Source organism: Diadema setosum, chromosome 3 (genome assembly GCF_964275005.1).
Source record: "Diadema setosum chromosome 3, eeDiaSeto1, whole genome shotgun sequence".
Classification (NCBI taxonomy): domain Eukaryota; kingdom Metazoa; phylum Echinodermata; class Echinoidea; order Diadematoida; family Diadematidae; genus Diadema; species Diadema setosum.
The window spans coordinates 11639839-11658007 of NC_092687.1; the positions used below are offsets into that span (position 1 = coordinate 11639839).

Below are 18169 nucleotides of genomic sequence, written 5' to 3' on the forward strand. Positions count from 1 at the left end.
CAAGAAGTTTGGCCATTAAAATGCTGAAATGGATGAACGTTCGTTTTATCACAATCAGTAGAAATTACCTTTGCTTGATAAGACTTTCGCCTGCTCGATCTGCAGGCTTCTTCAGATCGAACGCTGTGAGAAGAACTTCCCACGGATAAGGGTAGCCATTCACATTGGCAAACAACAAGGGAGAACCTTCAACCGAGACCTGGGGCAATACTCACTTTCCTCAATATACGATCCCATTCTCTCAGATCGGCGTGCGCCAGCTACGCTGGCTCGTGGGAAGTTCTTCTCACAGCGCTCGATCTGAAGAAGCCTGCAGAGCCAGCAGGCGAAACTCTTATCAAGCAAAGGTAATTTCTACTGATTGTGATAAAACGAACGTTCATCCAGTTGATTTTCCAATCAGATGAATCTTTTCAGTGAGAAAATGTTGAAATGTTCATCTTTCATCAAACTACAACTTTTCTTATTCCTCTCAACTCACGTTAAGACAAATATGGTACAAGTGGATATTTTCGTGTCGGTAATTTTCCACGCTCGGCCAGGTAAGATGAATTCATTTTTTTTTTTTCAATTCCGTGGAATCATGACATTAATTACTGAAATATTATGGCAAGCAAAAAAAAAAAAGTTTCTGTGCTTCTATTTTTGCTGTAGTTTCTGGTAGCGCCAAATGCACAAAAAATTTGCACACTGCGAAAATTTCCACTTTTACAGCAGGACATATCTCACTACAGTCCAAATGTCCTATGTTTCAAGATATTTTGACCAATATCACTCACATAGTTGGATACTATGCAACCAATACAGACGTATTAACTCTTTCCTCTCTTCTTCATGACAATACCAATACCTAATATACTGCAAAACATGTCACCGTAATGTTAACATAATATTATTCACATAAATATAAAACAGCATACGGTATTTTGTACAAAAATATTATCATTTACTACAGTCACTAAGAGGGGAGAGATTCCTGAATACAAAGGAGATATCCTGGGAGACATAAAAAATAGTAGAAATCATCCCCAAAAATGAGAGAAGAAAGGGATCTATCTTAAAATGTGCTCCCAGGCCTTCAGTTAGCGCCATGTTGATAAATCACAGGTGCAAAATTTGTTTGCATTCGCCTGGAAAAGTGGCTACTAACATGCAAAACGGGTAGAACTGATAGTTCGAGGGTCTACCTACATGATGGAATTGCTCATAGCGACAATGACACCTGCAGAGATCCATTGGTACAGACGATGATTACATGTACATGGCAACTGCATGAGAACGCAAGCGTGACAATCCGCTCTGTGGCTGTATTATAAACGTGGCGCTCCAGCAGAGTTTGGTACACACAGCATGTTGAGGGTTTAGGAGGTAATAGAGAGAGGGCCCGGGGTAGAGTATAGGAAAGGGAGGGGAGAAGCCTATTAAAAGCAACTAAGACGTCCTAGGCCAAAGATCAGTGAATCTCCATCACATCTGGTACGTGTGCTCTCCTCAGCCCGCTGTCCCCGTTCGTCGTCGTCGTCGTCGTTGCCAGCTTGCTCTTCTTGCTCGCCACCTGCCCGTTCGCGGCGTCGTCCACCCCGTTGTGGCATCCGTTGCCGTTGACGGCGACAGCCCTCGTCCGCAGGGATGCAAGTTCGGGTATCGCGTGCGGAGCGCTCAGCTTGTGTTCGAGCAGCATGTTGTTCTGTGGCGGGAGCCCAATGCACGCTCTGAGGGAATGAGCACAAGACGATCAAGTGAAAGCAACACAAGAATGGAAACAGAGAAATAGAGTAGCACCTTGTTAAATCTATTAATTTCTCGTTATTGACATTTAGTTTCCAGATCTTTATGCTGATTGGAAAGCAAACCAGAGTGAAGGTCACCACACATCAAATGATCCAACTGGTCGCACGACTGTGGAGGCAAGGAATGTCATTGGTCCAGTCTCGCGACTCGACACCACACACTATGCGATCTACGACTGCTCTGGCATCACTAAATATACTGCTGCACGACTGGAAGTGGGCAAGGCTGGTGGCGTCACTCTTCAGGTTGCTAGGTCACATGCCTAGTGAATCGTGGCAACGTCATGTAATGTGTGATGTGCTAAAGGTTGACCTGTTAAGGACGGACTGATTATGCTAAACACACATTTCCCATAAGACAATTGCCCGAGCTTACTCGGGACTCCTCCTCAATGGGTTGATATTGATAGGGACACAGTTTGTCAGGAGAGTAGTGCTAACCCTGAAGAGTCCACCCCAGATGTATTATTACCTCTGTCAAGGAGATTACATTTTGTCGACATCGGTTAGTTTGTTTGTTTCTTTGTTTGCCTGTTTGCAAAATAACTCAAAAGTTGTGAATAAATTTGGATGAAACTTTTAAAATACAGTAAAATTTGATAATGACACAAGGAACAGATGTTTAGATTTTTGTAGTGATTGGGGGAATTTGATGAATTTCTAAAGGATCTTTTCATCTTTCGGCAAATAGGGTCGATGACCTTGGGTGTTCAAGCTGCACGTTTGAGGTTTACAAAGCGCACTAAAGTGTGTGTTCTGCTGGAGGAGCAGCACAGCAGGAAGCTGATGCAGTAAACACAAGACTTTTTCATCATTGGAAAAGTGGGCAATTTTCAGCAAGCGCACATGGGTGGAAATGAGCTGCTTGGCAGAGGTCTGCGCTCTCCAAGTGCTTTTCTACTGACATATTATCACTGGGGTGACAAGACCTTGTATCTCATATCTGGGTGAAAATGACTCTCTTGGATTAATGGTCAGATAATCACTTAAGTGATGTCTTGTCCAAATCCTAGCTGTCTTGCCCCAAAAATGAAGCCACCATGGCACGTCAAAGGAAAGGGAATCCCATTTGCTATAGTGCTTTGGTTGCCATGTTTTTTTTGCTCTCATGAACATTCGACATTTTGTAGGTCTTGTCACCCCAGCGACGATATAGTCCATTTATTTGGCATCCAACCTCACTTTATCAACTTTCATACGGATAAAAAAAATTATGACGCTAATACACAGACTTCACTTTATAATCTTACCTGAAGATGTTCTCGATGCAAGCTCTTTGTTTGAAGAGGGCATTGATGACTGGCGTACCTTGAGGTACCAGTGGTGCTTTACACAGGTAGCTCAGGATGGACAAAACACTGTTGAACTTTTGGTATTCTGGGTGACTCTCTGGACAGGAAAGAAAATTACAGAAAGAAAGAAAGAAAATCAACACCATATATATTATAAACCCTTAGACTAAGTATCTGGCAAGTGGGCAATTTAATCCTAACTAGGCCGGGCTATTTAGGTATCATGCAATCGCGATGAAAATTGGCACACACAGTTAATTTTTCAAAAAAATTATCATTTATGCTAACTTATGCTAATTTATGCACAATGATGCATGAAATCGGACAATTTGGTATAAATCACTAAATAAAGCTCGAAACAGGCACATTTTTTGTGTAAATATTCTTTTTAGTGTCCTTAGCAAATGTAAGAGAAAAAAATGTGCAATCAGAAAAAATTTCTTTGGAAGTATTTTATTTTATTAATTTCTTATGTATTTCTATGTTTTTTCGACTTTATATTTTTCATTGTTTTTTCGATGAAGTTTGTCCGTGAAATTGTTCCGAACAAGAAAATATGTTATTAATTGATTTTAATCAATAAACCCCTAAATAATCATGCTTTTATGAAATTTGCCTACAGGTAAACACAGTTTGCATTGAAATTGTACACGAATTCACGTTTTTTGAGCAATTTTTGGTCTGACATGCACGTACATATTTATTCGCAACTGCAGAACCGCCCGCCCGGGCATTGCAAATTTGGTGTCAAAAGATGCGGGAGACTCGAAAGAAAAAAGTCATAAAATGTCGCCGCGATAGCCTTTCGCGATAGCGATACATCGCGCAAAATGTCGAGGGGAGGGGGGGCCTCGGAGGCCCCCCGGCCTAAGTAGGGTTAATCAAACATTATAACAGCTCAATCACAATTAAGAATGACATGTATTTTTATGTGCAATGAAAACCTAAATCTGCACTCAGAGGGTGCGTTCAAACGCTCTCCTAAAGCATACCTGTACTCTACCGTACCATACCTGCGCCAGCGGAGTGCTTGAACACTCCTGAAGTGTGCCATACCATCCTATACCGAGTAAAAAGTGGATCACTTCTCACTGTACTCCAAAAGCATATCAACACCTTACCAGAAAGTGGCATGAGAAAAATGCATGTAACACTCTACATTATAATACAAAGGACACCAGTCTGTAGTGCAAGAAATCTAGCCAGGCACTTGACCCTGTTGCTACAAAAAGTGTGACCACTCTGATTCAAGTCCCAAAGTAACTCGGGCAGTATGCTATCTCCACTGTTCTATGACATTTGCTCCTGCCACAATTGCTCCCATGAAATATCTGCACGCTAAGCCAAAAATAAATTCTATCAACAAACACAACCCTCAACCCTAATCCTAACATCAAACTAAACCTAAAACCCTATCACAACCCTAACCCTAACTCCAAGTCCTTGGAGAAAATAAGACTGGATCAATTGTCGCAGGAGCAAATGCCATGTCACCATTTCCACAGAGTTGAATGCTTCCAATCTGACATGGTTCATGTATGGTATGGTAAGCATTACATTGATTCACTTTGGTTCGCTTTTGAGCAATCAAAGCCATAGTCTGATCGATATATGTATGCACAACCCTCTGCAGGAGGGCCATTGATCTTCAAACCCTGAAAGATGCACTATAAATGTGATCCACTACAACAAAAGGATCCGAAAGTCGAGGTAGGATGATTTTCTGAAAATGGCATGACCTTATTCCCCTACTTTTCTGCTTTCAAAACACGACTCATAAAGATACACGGTTGCAGAGAACCTTACTCCCTTTCTTGTCTGCTTTAATTTTGTATATAACACGACTCCTAAAGATACTCGGTTGCAGAGATATTGGAGATTTCATGAGACCATGTCGAGTGGTCTAGGCAATCGATGTTTCGAGAAAACCGCCTCCAAAGTTTTATTCCCGACGCAATCATGATCACAGGGAGGTAAGACAGTTTTTACCTCTAAGACGATAGAAGGTCTGCCCATCGCAACCGCTCGCGATGTTCATTCAAGCTTAGCGTCAGAGGTCTACACAGGACCAATCAGTTACCAGGGTGCCACAAACTGACCAATAAAATCACTCCCTCGGGTCACAAATAGAAGAAGAAGAAGAAGGTGAGGAACGAATGTGAAACTCACCAGCCTTAAACTCTATCCTCTGGCAGAGCTCCGTCAAGATGACGAGGTCTAGAATGATGGGACTGGCCAGCAGGGAATCCTCACAGGTGTTGTGGAGAGAGATGGTGTTCTTGCCGCCCATCATGATCTCCGAGGTGTACTCGTCTAGCGCCCTCTTGCTGTCTGCGACATATGGTACGTACTTGATCACAACGCAGTGGTCAGGCTTCTTCCCGTCTGGATAAAGAATGGCATTGGACTCCACCATGTCGTCAACAACGTTGGATTTTGAAATCTGCAGGAAAACCGAGAATGAGAAGAACGTGAACTGTTTAAAGATTGCCTCTTTTCAGAGCTAACAGGCAGTGTTGCTGTCTTAGCCATTTAAAAGTAATAAATGCAGTATTGCATGAATGCCAAAGACACTTTATCACTCTCAAAGGTAGTTAAATATCAGAAACTGATAAACTTGCCGAAACATACTCTGATTATGAAATGCAAGAAAATATTTCAAGTACAGCGTGAAAATGCTTGAGAGTAACTGCTAAGACTGTCTGTAGATCATTGAATGAATGCCAATGAACTATGGAATGAATTGCAAGAATGTTTAATTCTGACAATATAATTTATGGGATTTACCGAGTGTGGTAAATCTGATAAGTCACAGCATTTAGTGTGAAGTTTAAAGCTTTTCATTTCTACAGCTTTATATTCATACAACATCAGAGAATCTGGTAGTATCTACAGTGCAAATGACCATACATTTAAGATCTGTCACACTGCACACTTTGCTTAACACTATCTTCAAACATTAATGGAAGGCATATATTATCACTATTCCTGAATTTTGATTTAGAAAATATCTAATTAGAAACCACAAATTTTTTGTTGTTATTTCTTTCATCTTCTGCAACAAGCAAATTCACCTGATTGGAGATACAGAGCAGCACATTACCACAAGTTTTGGATGAAATTTGCAAAACTAGGACAAGTTCTGATTCTCTACTTGCTTGGAAGGACGTTACGTACCTCTTTTGACCTGAACTGCTTGGGTGCCGACAGGTTCTTGCCGTCGTTGTTGCCGAGGTGATTGTAGCTGACGATGGAGACGGGCTTGATGCCGGCGTTGACCAGGAAGTCGACCAGGACCGACTTGATCTTGGTCTGGCCCGACTTGAAGTCGTCGCCCCCGATCATGATGCCACGGCTCTCCGCGAGCTCGATCACGCCCGGCACAAAGGTGTTTTGTGGCGAGCCGTTTATGTATGCCACCTGTACACATGGGCAAATGAAAAGCAGCAGCAAATGTTGTAACAGCAAGGTGATAAAATTCACTACACATTCCAACCGAGTCTCACTGTCTAAATGAAAGTGAATGGCCTCAAGCGGGCTCAATATGACGCTCAGCCTTAAAACAGGCCATATGGAGACACCAACTTCTTTTCTTTCTTTTTTTTTGCCTACATTTAAGTACAGTGGAACCATGTTTATAGGTAGGATAAAAAATAAATAAATGAAACAAACTAGAGAAGCACTCTGAGAGCGCAGACCTCTGCCAAGCAGCAGCTTGTTCTTCCATCGTGTCCATAGAGATTAGTGAAATCCACCCATACGTATGCATGGTAAAAATTGCCCGACTTCCCAATATAGAAGCCTTTTGTTACGTCATCAACCATCAGCTGCGCGGCGCGCCTTGCAGTACAGCATTAATTTTAGTGCCCGTATGAAAACCTCAAAAATGCGCAGCTTGGACTCCCAAGTTCATTGACCCTACATGCCAAAATATCGAAAATCCTTCATAACATCCATAAAAGTTTCCAGATCACTACCAAAATTTAATAGTCTGTTCCTTGTGGCATTTTCAACCTTTCCAGCAAGTTTCTTCTAAATCTGTTAACAACTTTTTGAGTTATTTTGCACACGGACAAATAAACGGTAACGAAATATATAACCTTCTCCCTTGGCAGAGGTAAAAAACTCTTATAACGCACTGATTTTGCAAGTCCCAACTCATAATTTCTTTATCTTTGTACCCTGACATATTGAGAAACCAGGGCCCTGTTTTATGAAGAGTTACATTTGATTATAATCTGTTGATTTCCATCATAAGTCTATGGTAGCTTGTGTGGTAAGGGAATTTACAATCAAATATCTTGTGATAAAATGGGGCCCTGATATAATAAGTGGCTGCCAAGGGTTTTCAGGTCAGCATAAGATTTCCTTGAATTTTAACAGCATGAAACTACAGCTACAAATTTTACTACAGAGATGTATGACATGCTGCAGTGTTGCATATTGACCACAAAATCATATAAATATCAGCATGTTATCAGTGTTTCAGCTGCTAAATATCTTCTGTTTACAATTGTTCATTGTACCAAGCCAAGTGACCATAGGATATTTGGTGAGATGTATTACACTTTCAAGCTTGGAAATTTGCAGTACAGGTAAGTGGCAAAGCAAATTTATACATACAGAAGAGTAACAAGAATGATGAGGTTCTTATCTCTTAAAGTGAAAACAAAGTTCTGGTAAGGGCTTGAGAACCCGTCTGGCACCATTTCATATTTGCTTGCAATATATCGAAAGAGTCTACAAAGAAACTTACCTGGCTGACGCGGTTTGCCGGAATGATGAGTCGTTTTGAAGTATTAATAAAAGTTGGAAAACCGACTTTTATCCCAGAAGGCTCCAGACTAACTCGGTCTCAAGGAAAATTTGACCCTATTTCAGACAATTTACACGTAGTTCGTGATCGCCATATTCTACTGTATAATACCAAACGAGGCCTAACTGAACAGACAGGAAAGTGCGTGCTAATCCTGTACAAAACAAATGGTGCAAGCCTATACGCACATCACCTCAGTTGCTGAGACGCGCGGTCTTTGAAGTTTTTGTTGTTTATCAAGCGTCTTTGATTGTTTTTAGAGGTGCTTGATAGGCGCACACTAATTTTGCATGCACGCCAAAGAGGTTTTTGATGCGCGCGTTGTAACAACTCGGACCATTACTGCGAGTAGCCAGAACGCGAAGTGCTAGTTTATACAGGACGCTCCCATAGTACAACACTGTACAATCCAGAGTAGGGACAACCAATACAACTCATCCCGCTGTCAAAGCGAGGCCGAGTTATCCCCGAGTCCGAGTTTAGCCTGACCCCGTTCGGGTAAGTTCTGAGACTGAACTTTTTTGGTTAATATTTCGCATTTTCGTCGTTACCCATCGAATATCTTGTTATTACAGCATTATTCCGCACATTTCCTAGGCATATGTTCACATTTGGGAGCGAAATTTGACAACTTTTGCAGGCGTACCAGAACTTTGTTTGGGCTTTAAAGCTCCTGTTTACCATTGGAAGCAGTGATTTCAAGAAAAAAAAAAAATGTTCAAGATATCACACTTGATGCACATGTGTAGGTCAGTTGTTTCACAAATCATCACACCATATAAAATTTTGCAATGAAGCCTAAAATACAAGGAGATATCACTATTTTTTCTCAATAAACCATAACTGTACACAGCTTAGTCCAGAAATGTTTTATTATAACTATTGATCACATTTTGCTTATCAAATAATATTTAACATTGATTACACTTATTCAAATTTTTACGTTGGTTGTTTCTATCCCTAACTCACATTCTAGAACTATTTTGAAGCACTTAAGCTGGGTTTTTGTTTCATCTGCAAATGGTAGATTATAGGGATGGTACAGTATTGGTGGAGATGAAAATTGGGCTTTTAACTTTTTGCAAGATACCAAGAAAACACTTATGAAATAGTACAGAGCTATACCATTTTTAGAGGAATTCAAAGTTTATTTGATAAAAATCAGGTTTGGAATGACTGAAACATCCAAAAACAAAGTAAAACAAAGCCATCGTAATAAAAGGTGGGTCCCACACTTTATTAGAATCGCTCTGTTTTGGATATCTCAGCCATTTCAAACCCAATTTTCACTAAATAAACATTGAATTCCTCATGGAATTACATGCTCTTTCATATTTCTTAAGAGGTTTCTCATTATCTCAACAAAAAAATGTTACAAACCTAAAATTAGGTCTCAACCAAAACTATACTATCTATGCTTTTAGCAACTCACTCCTTCCAGAATAGAAGCCACTGCAAAGAGCGTCGACGGCGAAACCTCGGTGGCGTTCTCCTCGATTGCCCTCAGGAGATTGCACTCTGTGTCATTCAGGCCCTCTGCCACGTCGCAGAATCGCTCCGTGTTTGCCGTCCACAGGACGATCACCTTGTCCACACGGGCGCGGAAGTCGCGGATGTCCGCCCGGATCTTCTCGATGAGTTCGGCCTTGGTCCCCGAAAGGATGTTGTCGGCGCGGTCCGCCTGATTGGCCGCGATGAAATCTGGGATGTAGATGGAGGGGCGGGGCCGGAGTGTCTCCATGTGGGGGCGGAGCTTCTCCTGGAGGTTCCAGTCTAGGACCTGAGCACGCTCCATGGCGTCAGCGAGATTCATGGAAGAAATATCCCAGCCTGCATTGGGGAGAAGGCAACCTTAATAAGGACATGTAATTCCACTGCAAGATTTCTTGTTGCAGACTTGCATGGCCCTGAAAAACTAACCATACAAGTGTACTAATACACAAGCCTGTCCTTGTTTTACTGACCACCACATTCATAGATTAGACCAGTATAACAACTGGTGCAACTGGAAACAACAGACCAGTTATCAACTGGTTGTGGGGACTGGTTCCTGTCAAATCCCATGTACTTCTACTGATTGTCCACTTGATATGCATTAGAGTAATTTAGAGACCACTTAGAGTCAACTGGAACTATAGTTTCAGCTGAAATCAACTGGAACCAGTTAAAATTTCCAAATGGTTGTGTCATATTTGTGGCCCGAAATGTGAAAATAACAGCACCATCAACACATGATTTACCAGTTCAACATCGGGCACGTATTTATTTGCCAGCTTCCATATTGTTCCAACCCTTGAGCGCCTGCTTACATCGCGCACATGTATGCGATCTGACCTGGGGTCAGGTTAATATGTAACACTCATCTGTATTTTAATACATGTATCTCATGCATATTCATTACCATGACTGGTTGTAACTGGGTTTTCCTTCTGGGAATTGTAGCAGCCAATAATTTTTGTGTCTTGCATACTAGGCAGACCTACATAGTACACATTAAATTCATACACGTAGGAGGTATTACAGTGTGACACACTACTAACTTGCCGTTGTTGTTACCCTCATGAACATCTACCCACTCATGATAATCAAGGAAACTTCAGCTATCAACTCGTTTGCAGTTGTAACTTTTGATGTTTTCCCCCCAACGATTACTGTAAAAATACATGCCAAACATTTGAAACAGTAATAGACCTTTCATGTCATTAAACTAGAATACATACTGATGTGTGTACTTGAAAGCCAACTGTATTAAAAATGAAAACCTGCGTAATAATGCAGTTGATTTATAAAAATTAAATGACAGTACTGAAATCATTTGAGACATCATCCCTTACCAGGGAATAATTTTCCTGGTATCTCAAAGCAATTTGCTATGCATTTTGGTATGACTGCTATACAAAATGTAATTTGCATCTAGCAGTTTCATTACATAGACTTGTATACCATTTTGTTGAAAATGTATGTCCATGCATTGACAAAAATTGCTATTCAGTTTCGTGAAGGAAAATTATTCCCTGCTTACCATCAAATACGATGTCGTTGGGATCAACCATCGGCAGTATGTCCTTCAGAGGGATGTTGAAGTCTCCTTGAGGTCCAGAGCCCAGATTGATGGTAGACGCCTGAGTGACTGATCCGAAATAGTCTGCATGCTGTGTTTTAACGAAAGAAGCAACGGATACATGATGATAAATACATGTATCTGTTAAAACATGTTCCTTGCTAAAACATACACAGGTCCTAACTGATGATTTTTTTTTGTGTGTGTGTGTCAAGTTGTTTAACACTGCAACTGATTGCCCAGTTGCATTTTGACATATAAATTTGATTTGATCAACCATCAATGTGACAAAATATGCAATACCCCCTGGTAGAAGGGATTGGATCACTGGCTAGTGGGCGGAAGTTCTTCTAAGATATAGCTGTGGAAAAAAAATAAATAAACAAATAAATAAAAAACAAAACAAAACAAAAACTAAAAGGGTTACAATCATTCAAAAAAATCAATTTAAGAGGTTTCCTGGGACAAGAAAGTTGATTCTTACTATTTTTGTGATCTGAGATCAACTTTGTCTAATCAACAATGTGTGTACACATGTACAACAACAATATAGGAATCAATAAATCAAATCATATCATATCATATCATTTATATCAAATCAAATCAAACCAAACCAAACCAAACCAAACCAGAAATAAACTCTTTTACCTTGGACATGCCCAACAGCATTGCTGTAATGGACAGGATATCAATAGTAACACAATCTTTGATTCCCCTAACAACACACTCGCCTCCCCCACCCCCCCCCCCCCCAACACCCTATAGTAGGCCTACGCCCTCAGGCCTCTGACAATTCTGCATTAATTAAATCCACATAAATAATCATGTGAGGTAAATTCCCTGAGCTGTACCATAACATACCCGGACGCCTTCTTTGGTGCGCCAGGACATTTTGTGCTTGTTCGCCAGAACAGCCGCTGTGACCGTCGACCCGTTGTTACCGCCCCAGCCGACTAGCATAACGCCGAGGCGGGGGACGCGTCGATCTGTGCGAAAGTTCATCTCCACATCCACTGGTTTAACCTGGGATCAAACAATAATAAAAAAAAAAAGACAGAGAGAGAGAGAGAGGAGTAAATGATTAGCGACTTTTAATGGTCCCTGTGTACTGCTGATTTTGTTGTTTTTGCTTTTCAAGAAAATAAAAGATGTGCACTGTCAAATGCTGTTGTCTTCATTAGCACACTGTATCAGACTACCGTATTTCAATTTTGAGATACTCTTCAAAATGATAACTACTCATGTCGTTTCTCACAAGTAATCTACACGCTACGACAGTTTTTTTTTTTCTCACTTTGTAGTAATAGAAAACAATTTTGAAACAAAAAACCTCCCCTGTCCTGGCATTTGTTTTTCACAGCATTTTTTTATTCTTACGCCCACATCATCTGCATTAATGATATCGCTTGAACCACAATAATAATGTTCCATAAAACTTGTTCACATATCAAAACTGAAACACCTGATATCAAATTTACCAAAGGAATAATTTCGACAACTGCAAGCTTACCCTACTTTTCACTGTGAATCTGTGATTGACCTTACTCACATGTCAATATCTACGTACATCTCATCACTAAAAAAAAAAAGGCATTGTTAAAAAAAATAAAAAAAAAATAAGGTATACTTTCAGTTGTAATGAAGGAAATAATACACTAAATATCACAGCATTTGTATGAACAGTTTTCACAGGGCCTGTACTCTACAGGGGTAGCCTACAATACTAATTTATAACCACCTGCTCCTTTTAAAATACTTCATTAATATGTCTACAGTCATAAAAATGGTACTACACTGTATGTGTATTGTTGACTGTGAAATGTTTCACATACATAAATGTGTATAACAGGCAGACATCATGCACCAGTATACAAATGATGCACAGGACAGAGTGGATCGGTGAGAATTGGATGCGCGAGTTTAACTTTAGACTGTTCCAAAGTTAAACGATAGCATCCATTTCTCACTGATCCATGAAATAGGCCTCTGCATCATTTGCAGGTCTGCCAACACGAGAGTGAGACTCCCATAGGCCAATGCTATAATTTAGGAGTCAAAATGAGTGAGATCAATAGAAATGCATGCAAATGAAATAAAGTTTTAGAGTGAGAAAGGACCAAATGTGTGAGTCTCACGCTCAATGCATGAGAGTTGGCAGCCCTGCATTTGTGTTATAAAATGGGCCCATAATAATAATAATAATAATAATAATAATATTAATAATAACAATAATAATACAGGGTATAGGTATTTATAATGCGCCAATTCCACATAAAAAAATGCTCAAGGCGCAGTAGGAAAAGAGAGTTGTGAAGTACATGGTACAAAAATCATTACACAACATGCACATGAAAATGAAAGACACAATAATGATGATGAAAAAAAAAAATATTAAATTCATGAAATACAACTATTTTCCCCATCATGCGTCCGGTACACCAACAACACTACCGTATGCCATGCGTTCAGATATTTCGGATATTACCTTACGCATGGCTCAGAATTTTGAGTGCAGTGTGGATCAGCAAAATTCAATGCATGACAATTGACCAATCAGAATGCAGAGATCCTGAAGCCTATTTTTATACACAATAGTGAAAAGTTGGCTGTGTGCAGTGTGACAAACTTATCTGAATCCTGTTGATACTGTATTTTGAACTGTTTTCATGGAGATTTGTCAAAATTCCATATGCAAAAAGAAACTAAAATTTTACAAGCACACCAATGTACTCAGTAAAAATATGAACTCATGAGTCCGATGAAAACTTAAAAGTTATGAAATTTCAGTTTTTAATAACTTTTGTAAATCAATTCTCTAGCATTTGATGTGAAAATACTTGTAATAAACACGCTGATGTCTTTACCTATACCTGACCACTCTCCTTTGATAGTGTTGTTACAATAAAATTTAATTAAGGGAATGAATTCAAGTTTAAAATACAACATAAAAACATGTTCTTATTCCTGGCTGAATAAACCTAGTTTAAAAACAATGATCAGTTTTATATACAGGCCCATTTATATCATAGGATTTGGGACAGCAGCATAACTTTATTGGAAAAAAAAAAATAAGTAAAAACAAACCAGCAAACAAAAACTGGAAATGTCAAACTTTTTAATGCCAACACAGCAGTTTAAAATTGGCAATTCTTAATAGACGGTTAGACCTACAAAAGGCCTTTAGAACGTCTAGATTTCTATATGCTACTTTATATATTGCTGATCTTAAGGAGAGTTGCTATGTGTGAGGCACATAGTTTGACTTTACCGTACATCATCATAATATGTAATTCTGGTCATGCTGGTAATATCAACTATTCAAGAACTTTTTTTGAAATAAAACAAAAATACCTAGGGTCTATGTCTTTGTGCAAATACTCTGATAGAATTTCCACAAGGGCAGGTAGGCCTAGATCTATAAAGTACTGTAGACTAAACACAGCACTTGACACACAATGACAGCTTGAGCTCAGTCAGTTAATCAGTTGTTGATGACTGAAGTTTGACTGGTGAAGTGACTGCTATCATATATTTACAGTGATTTGGGCAAGCCCCCCAAGAACTGGTAGATTCTACACAAAGTCCGTCATAAACACGATATGGAAAAAGACTGCACAACAAAAGTCCACAATTCGACTGTAAAGCACGTAATATGTGTAAGGCGCCAGTTTGGAGACTCGGGACTTCCCCTATCCCCATTTACCCACGTGTGTTAGGATAAAGACGGTGATTGACAGTACAGGTACGTGTACAATGAACTATTGTAAAACCCTGCCCTATTTTGGGAAGCCACACAAGTTGTCTGTGTGTATACAGACTACAGTGGTGCATGTGGTGGCGGGTGTATGCATGTGGATAAACCAAAGGCAGTGAAATATCAAAGCCGTACTCGGTCAAGTAAACTCCCGAGGTTTCCCTTGGCCTATCCCATACTGTCCGGTACCTAGCCAGGCCAGGCCATGTGAGAAGGCGCGGCGTGCTCTGAAAGTGAACATTCATGTTCCGAAAGCTACGGCCTAAAGTTAGTAGTACAAGACAGTTTGCCTTGACCGAAAGTTCGGTCTGTATCTGTCCGTCGGGGCGGGGAATGTTCCGCGGAGACTGCCTCTGGCTTCACGGATCCCCTCCGAGGACGCTGCGTTAATGGCAAAATGTAAAAGAGTCCTCCGGACAGACGGATCTTTCTGTCTGCAAGACAGTAAACAATCGGAGTGGAGAATGAAGAAGTTATCACTTACTTTGGCGACACGGCCATTTTGCTCCACTTTTGTTGTCTGGTACACGTAGTCCGATTCGATGTGACTCGGCGTGTATCGTACACGAGGGCTGTCTACTGTGAATGACGCCATGACGGGGAATATTGGTTAATTGCAGATTTCACTTTCTCTCAGTCACTGTGAAACGAAGGACTACCGTTGGGATGAAAGTTGGTAAAATGATACCCTTCCGCTCGAATGAGTGCAATTTGTGGTATCAGATGTGAACGCTCATCAAGTAGAATAATAATATGACACGTCACAATTCTGAATTTTTGTCGGTTTGCAATGCAATGACAGCAGAAGCTCGAACGGGGCCGGGTAACGTTAGAATTAGCCACGTTAGACTTGAGTTCTCACTAGATTTTTTCTAGAATGTTAGGTAGTAGGTCCTACTAGAAGAAAATCAGCGACGAAAGGATGGATTATCGGCTGGTCGTATTTTCCTTTTTTTATGATAAATTAATCGGTATTTCAGAGACAATCACGCCAATTTGTATTCGTTGTACACTGTAGTAAACTACATGTAGCAATTATAATACTTGATCATATGAGCTGGAGCTGGAGACGATGAGATACACAGTGTTGTGGTGTTGGGAGTCGCTACTATGAAACACTGTCTACAGTTGGTAATGAAACCTCGCCTCATCACCGACATTAGTCGTGTCATTACACTTAGGAATATCTCCAATCCGTATGTCCCGTACTTGCATGCGGGCGAGAATATATCTGATTCCAGTCACGTTATTTGTTTTTCAACCCGGCTTGAGCTCTACAATGACAACGAAAAAGGTGTTTCACTCTCTGAGTCGGTAGAGCGTTCTGATCAGGAGCTTTCTAGCGTGTTGCTGAAGATACATGCAGCACGCACGCATTTATGGGGTTTGTTGCTGGGTAAGGGTGTCGATCGTGGGCAAAGGGAGGGGAGGTAGGATGAGGCGGCCGGATTGGAGCGGAGACACTCGGGAGGGGACCTCTACCCACGGTGTGCTGAACCCTCGCTGCTACAACGAACACGCGAAAATCGTGCGTTACATTCATTGACCTTTTCCAATGTGCGCATGCGCACGTAACCGTCCATGGGTCGCACCATGGGTTAGTTCATTATGTGCATGGGGAGGAAAAAAAAAATAAGTGTGTATGACATAATAAAATCTAACGTACATTTGTCATAAAACTTACTCTTACCATGCATATTTTGTAGGTCTACAAGCGTCAATATTATCAAACAAAATGGAAAATGGAGTTCCGTAAGTTTGTGATCGTACTTTTCAGGATAAACTCACAATGGAGGGCCTCTGTAAACATGTACTGAGTATTTCCCCTTTATTTAAATAGATGCGTACCAGTACCCCTGTTAATATCTTCATCCTGAAGCGGACGAGCGTACACGTGTACGAATCAGTGTCCCCTGGGAGAAATTACTAGTAGTCATAGAAGTTGTGTTTGAACGTGATCATGTTTGATCTGTTTGGGATTGTTTTGTAAAGATGCCACTGATCAAGTCTAAAAGTCTGTTGGGGCTTCAGTCGTCAGGGTTGTCTAACTCAAGTGATAGAAATTTCCCCCGTGAACTCGTGGCAGGTCAAGTTTATTTCACCGGTACTGATATGTTTGCAGAATATTCCAGATCGCGCGCGTACATACTGTATGTACTAATCTAGCAACCAAAATTGTTACGGCGGAACTCTACGGAATCTCTCACTATTTTAGATCACGTTTGATGAAGACCTACGCGAACTTTCAAGAAAACACTTATGTAAAGTGGTTGAGTAACAAGCCCACTTTACTGTAGAGATTGTAATGGCGGAAAGCTGGAATATAGTAGCTTTCATGCCAAGACATGTAATATAAGTTTATGGAGCAACTTGCCCATTTTACTGTACATAGTGTTTGTAGAACCAGAAAGCTGAAATCTATTCATTACCAAGATATAATAGCTGCTTGGTGTACACAGTGTATTATAATATAGTGCCACCACGCAACCTTTAAGAAAGGTTGAATGAGTTTATGAAACAAAAGAGGTACTGCCACCCTACTTGAATAGTGGATTTAGTGGCAATGACTGGACAGTGACTTAGAGATAGAAAACCACATAAAATTGGCTGGTATTGTTCTACGTTACTTTGAAGTGATGCCGTACAAAGAACCAGAGTACAGCTATTTCCGACCTGGGTAGTGAGATGAGAGTAGTGAAAATATAATAGAAGCAATGTTGGCAGCGGTGGTCTAATCAGGGAGGTAGTAATTATGATTCTTCATTGTCCATAATAATTACACATAATACTCAGCGCCGGCGGAGCGTTTTCAAAAGATTGGGGGCCCACTTCCGGGTTTCGTGAGCTAACAAGCCCCCCCCCCCCCCCCCCCACACACACACACACAAAAAAGGTCCTCAGACCTCAGCTCGTCTCTCCCCCCTTCCACTTCCGGGTTTCTTTAGCTGACAAGCAAAAAACAGTCTTCACTGGAAAAACATCACCTTACCGCGCTCCGCTCACACTTAAACATCTCTGTCTATTTCTATTTAGTGCCACTTACGTACTTCCGGGTTAAAAAATGTGTGGGGGCCCATAAAGTGATGACACCTTATGTATTCCTTTGCATGATGCACAAAAAAGTGTGGGGGCCCGAGCCCCCACGGCCCCCACGGTTCCGCCGGCCATGTACTGTATTGTGACGTGACGAAATACACCTGTTGATCGTAAGTGTTTATTATTATTATTATTATTATTATTATTATTATTATTATTATTATTATTATTATTATTATTATTATTATTATTATTAATATTATTATTATTATTATTAATATTATTATTATTATCATCATTATTATTAACATTATCATTTTTTTTTTATACTCATTACCAGATATTATTTGTAACTCTCCATTGGAAATTCTACAGAAATTGTCCAATTTGGGTTAATGGGCTACAAATTTCCCTGTAGAC

The 18169-nt window shown here is 40.4% G+C and overlaps 1 protein-coding gene across 1 annotated transcript; it reads right to left on the reverse strand.

The window, feature by feature from the left end:
- Positions 1-383: 383 nt before the first annotated feature.
- Positions 384-11971, reverse strand: LOC140247033 (inositol-3-phosphate synthase 1-A-like). The gene is made up of 7 exons (XM_072326332.1): positions 11821-11971; positions 10921-11050; positions 9331-9728; positions 6260-6502; positions 5252-5525; positions 3041-3179; positions 384-1712 (listed from the first exon to the last, which is right to left on the reverse strand). Exons 1-7 carry the CDS (start codon positions 11959-11961, stop codon positions 1454-1456), a joined length of 1584 nt encoding a protein of 527 aa, XP_072182433.1. The 5' UTR covers positions 11962-11971; the 3' UTR covers positions 384-1453.
- Positions 11972-18169: the final 6198 nt, after the last annotated feature.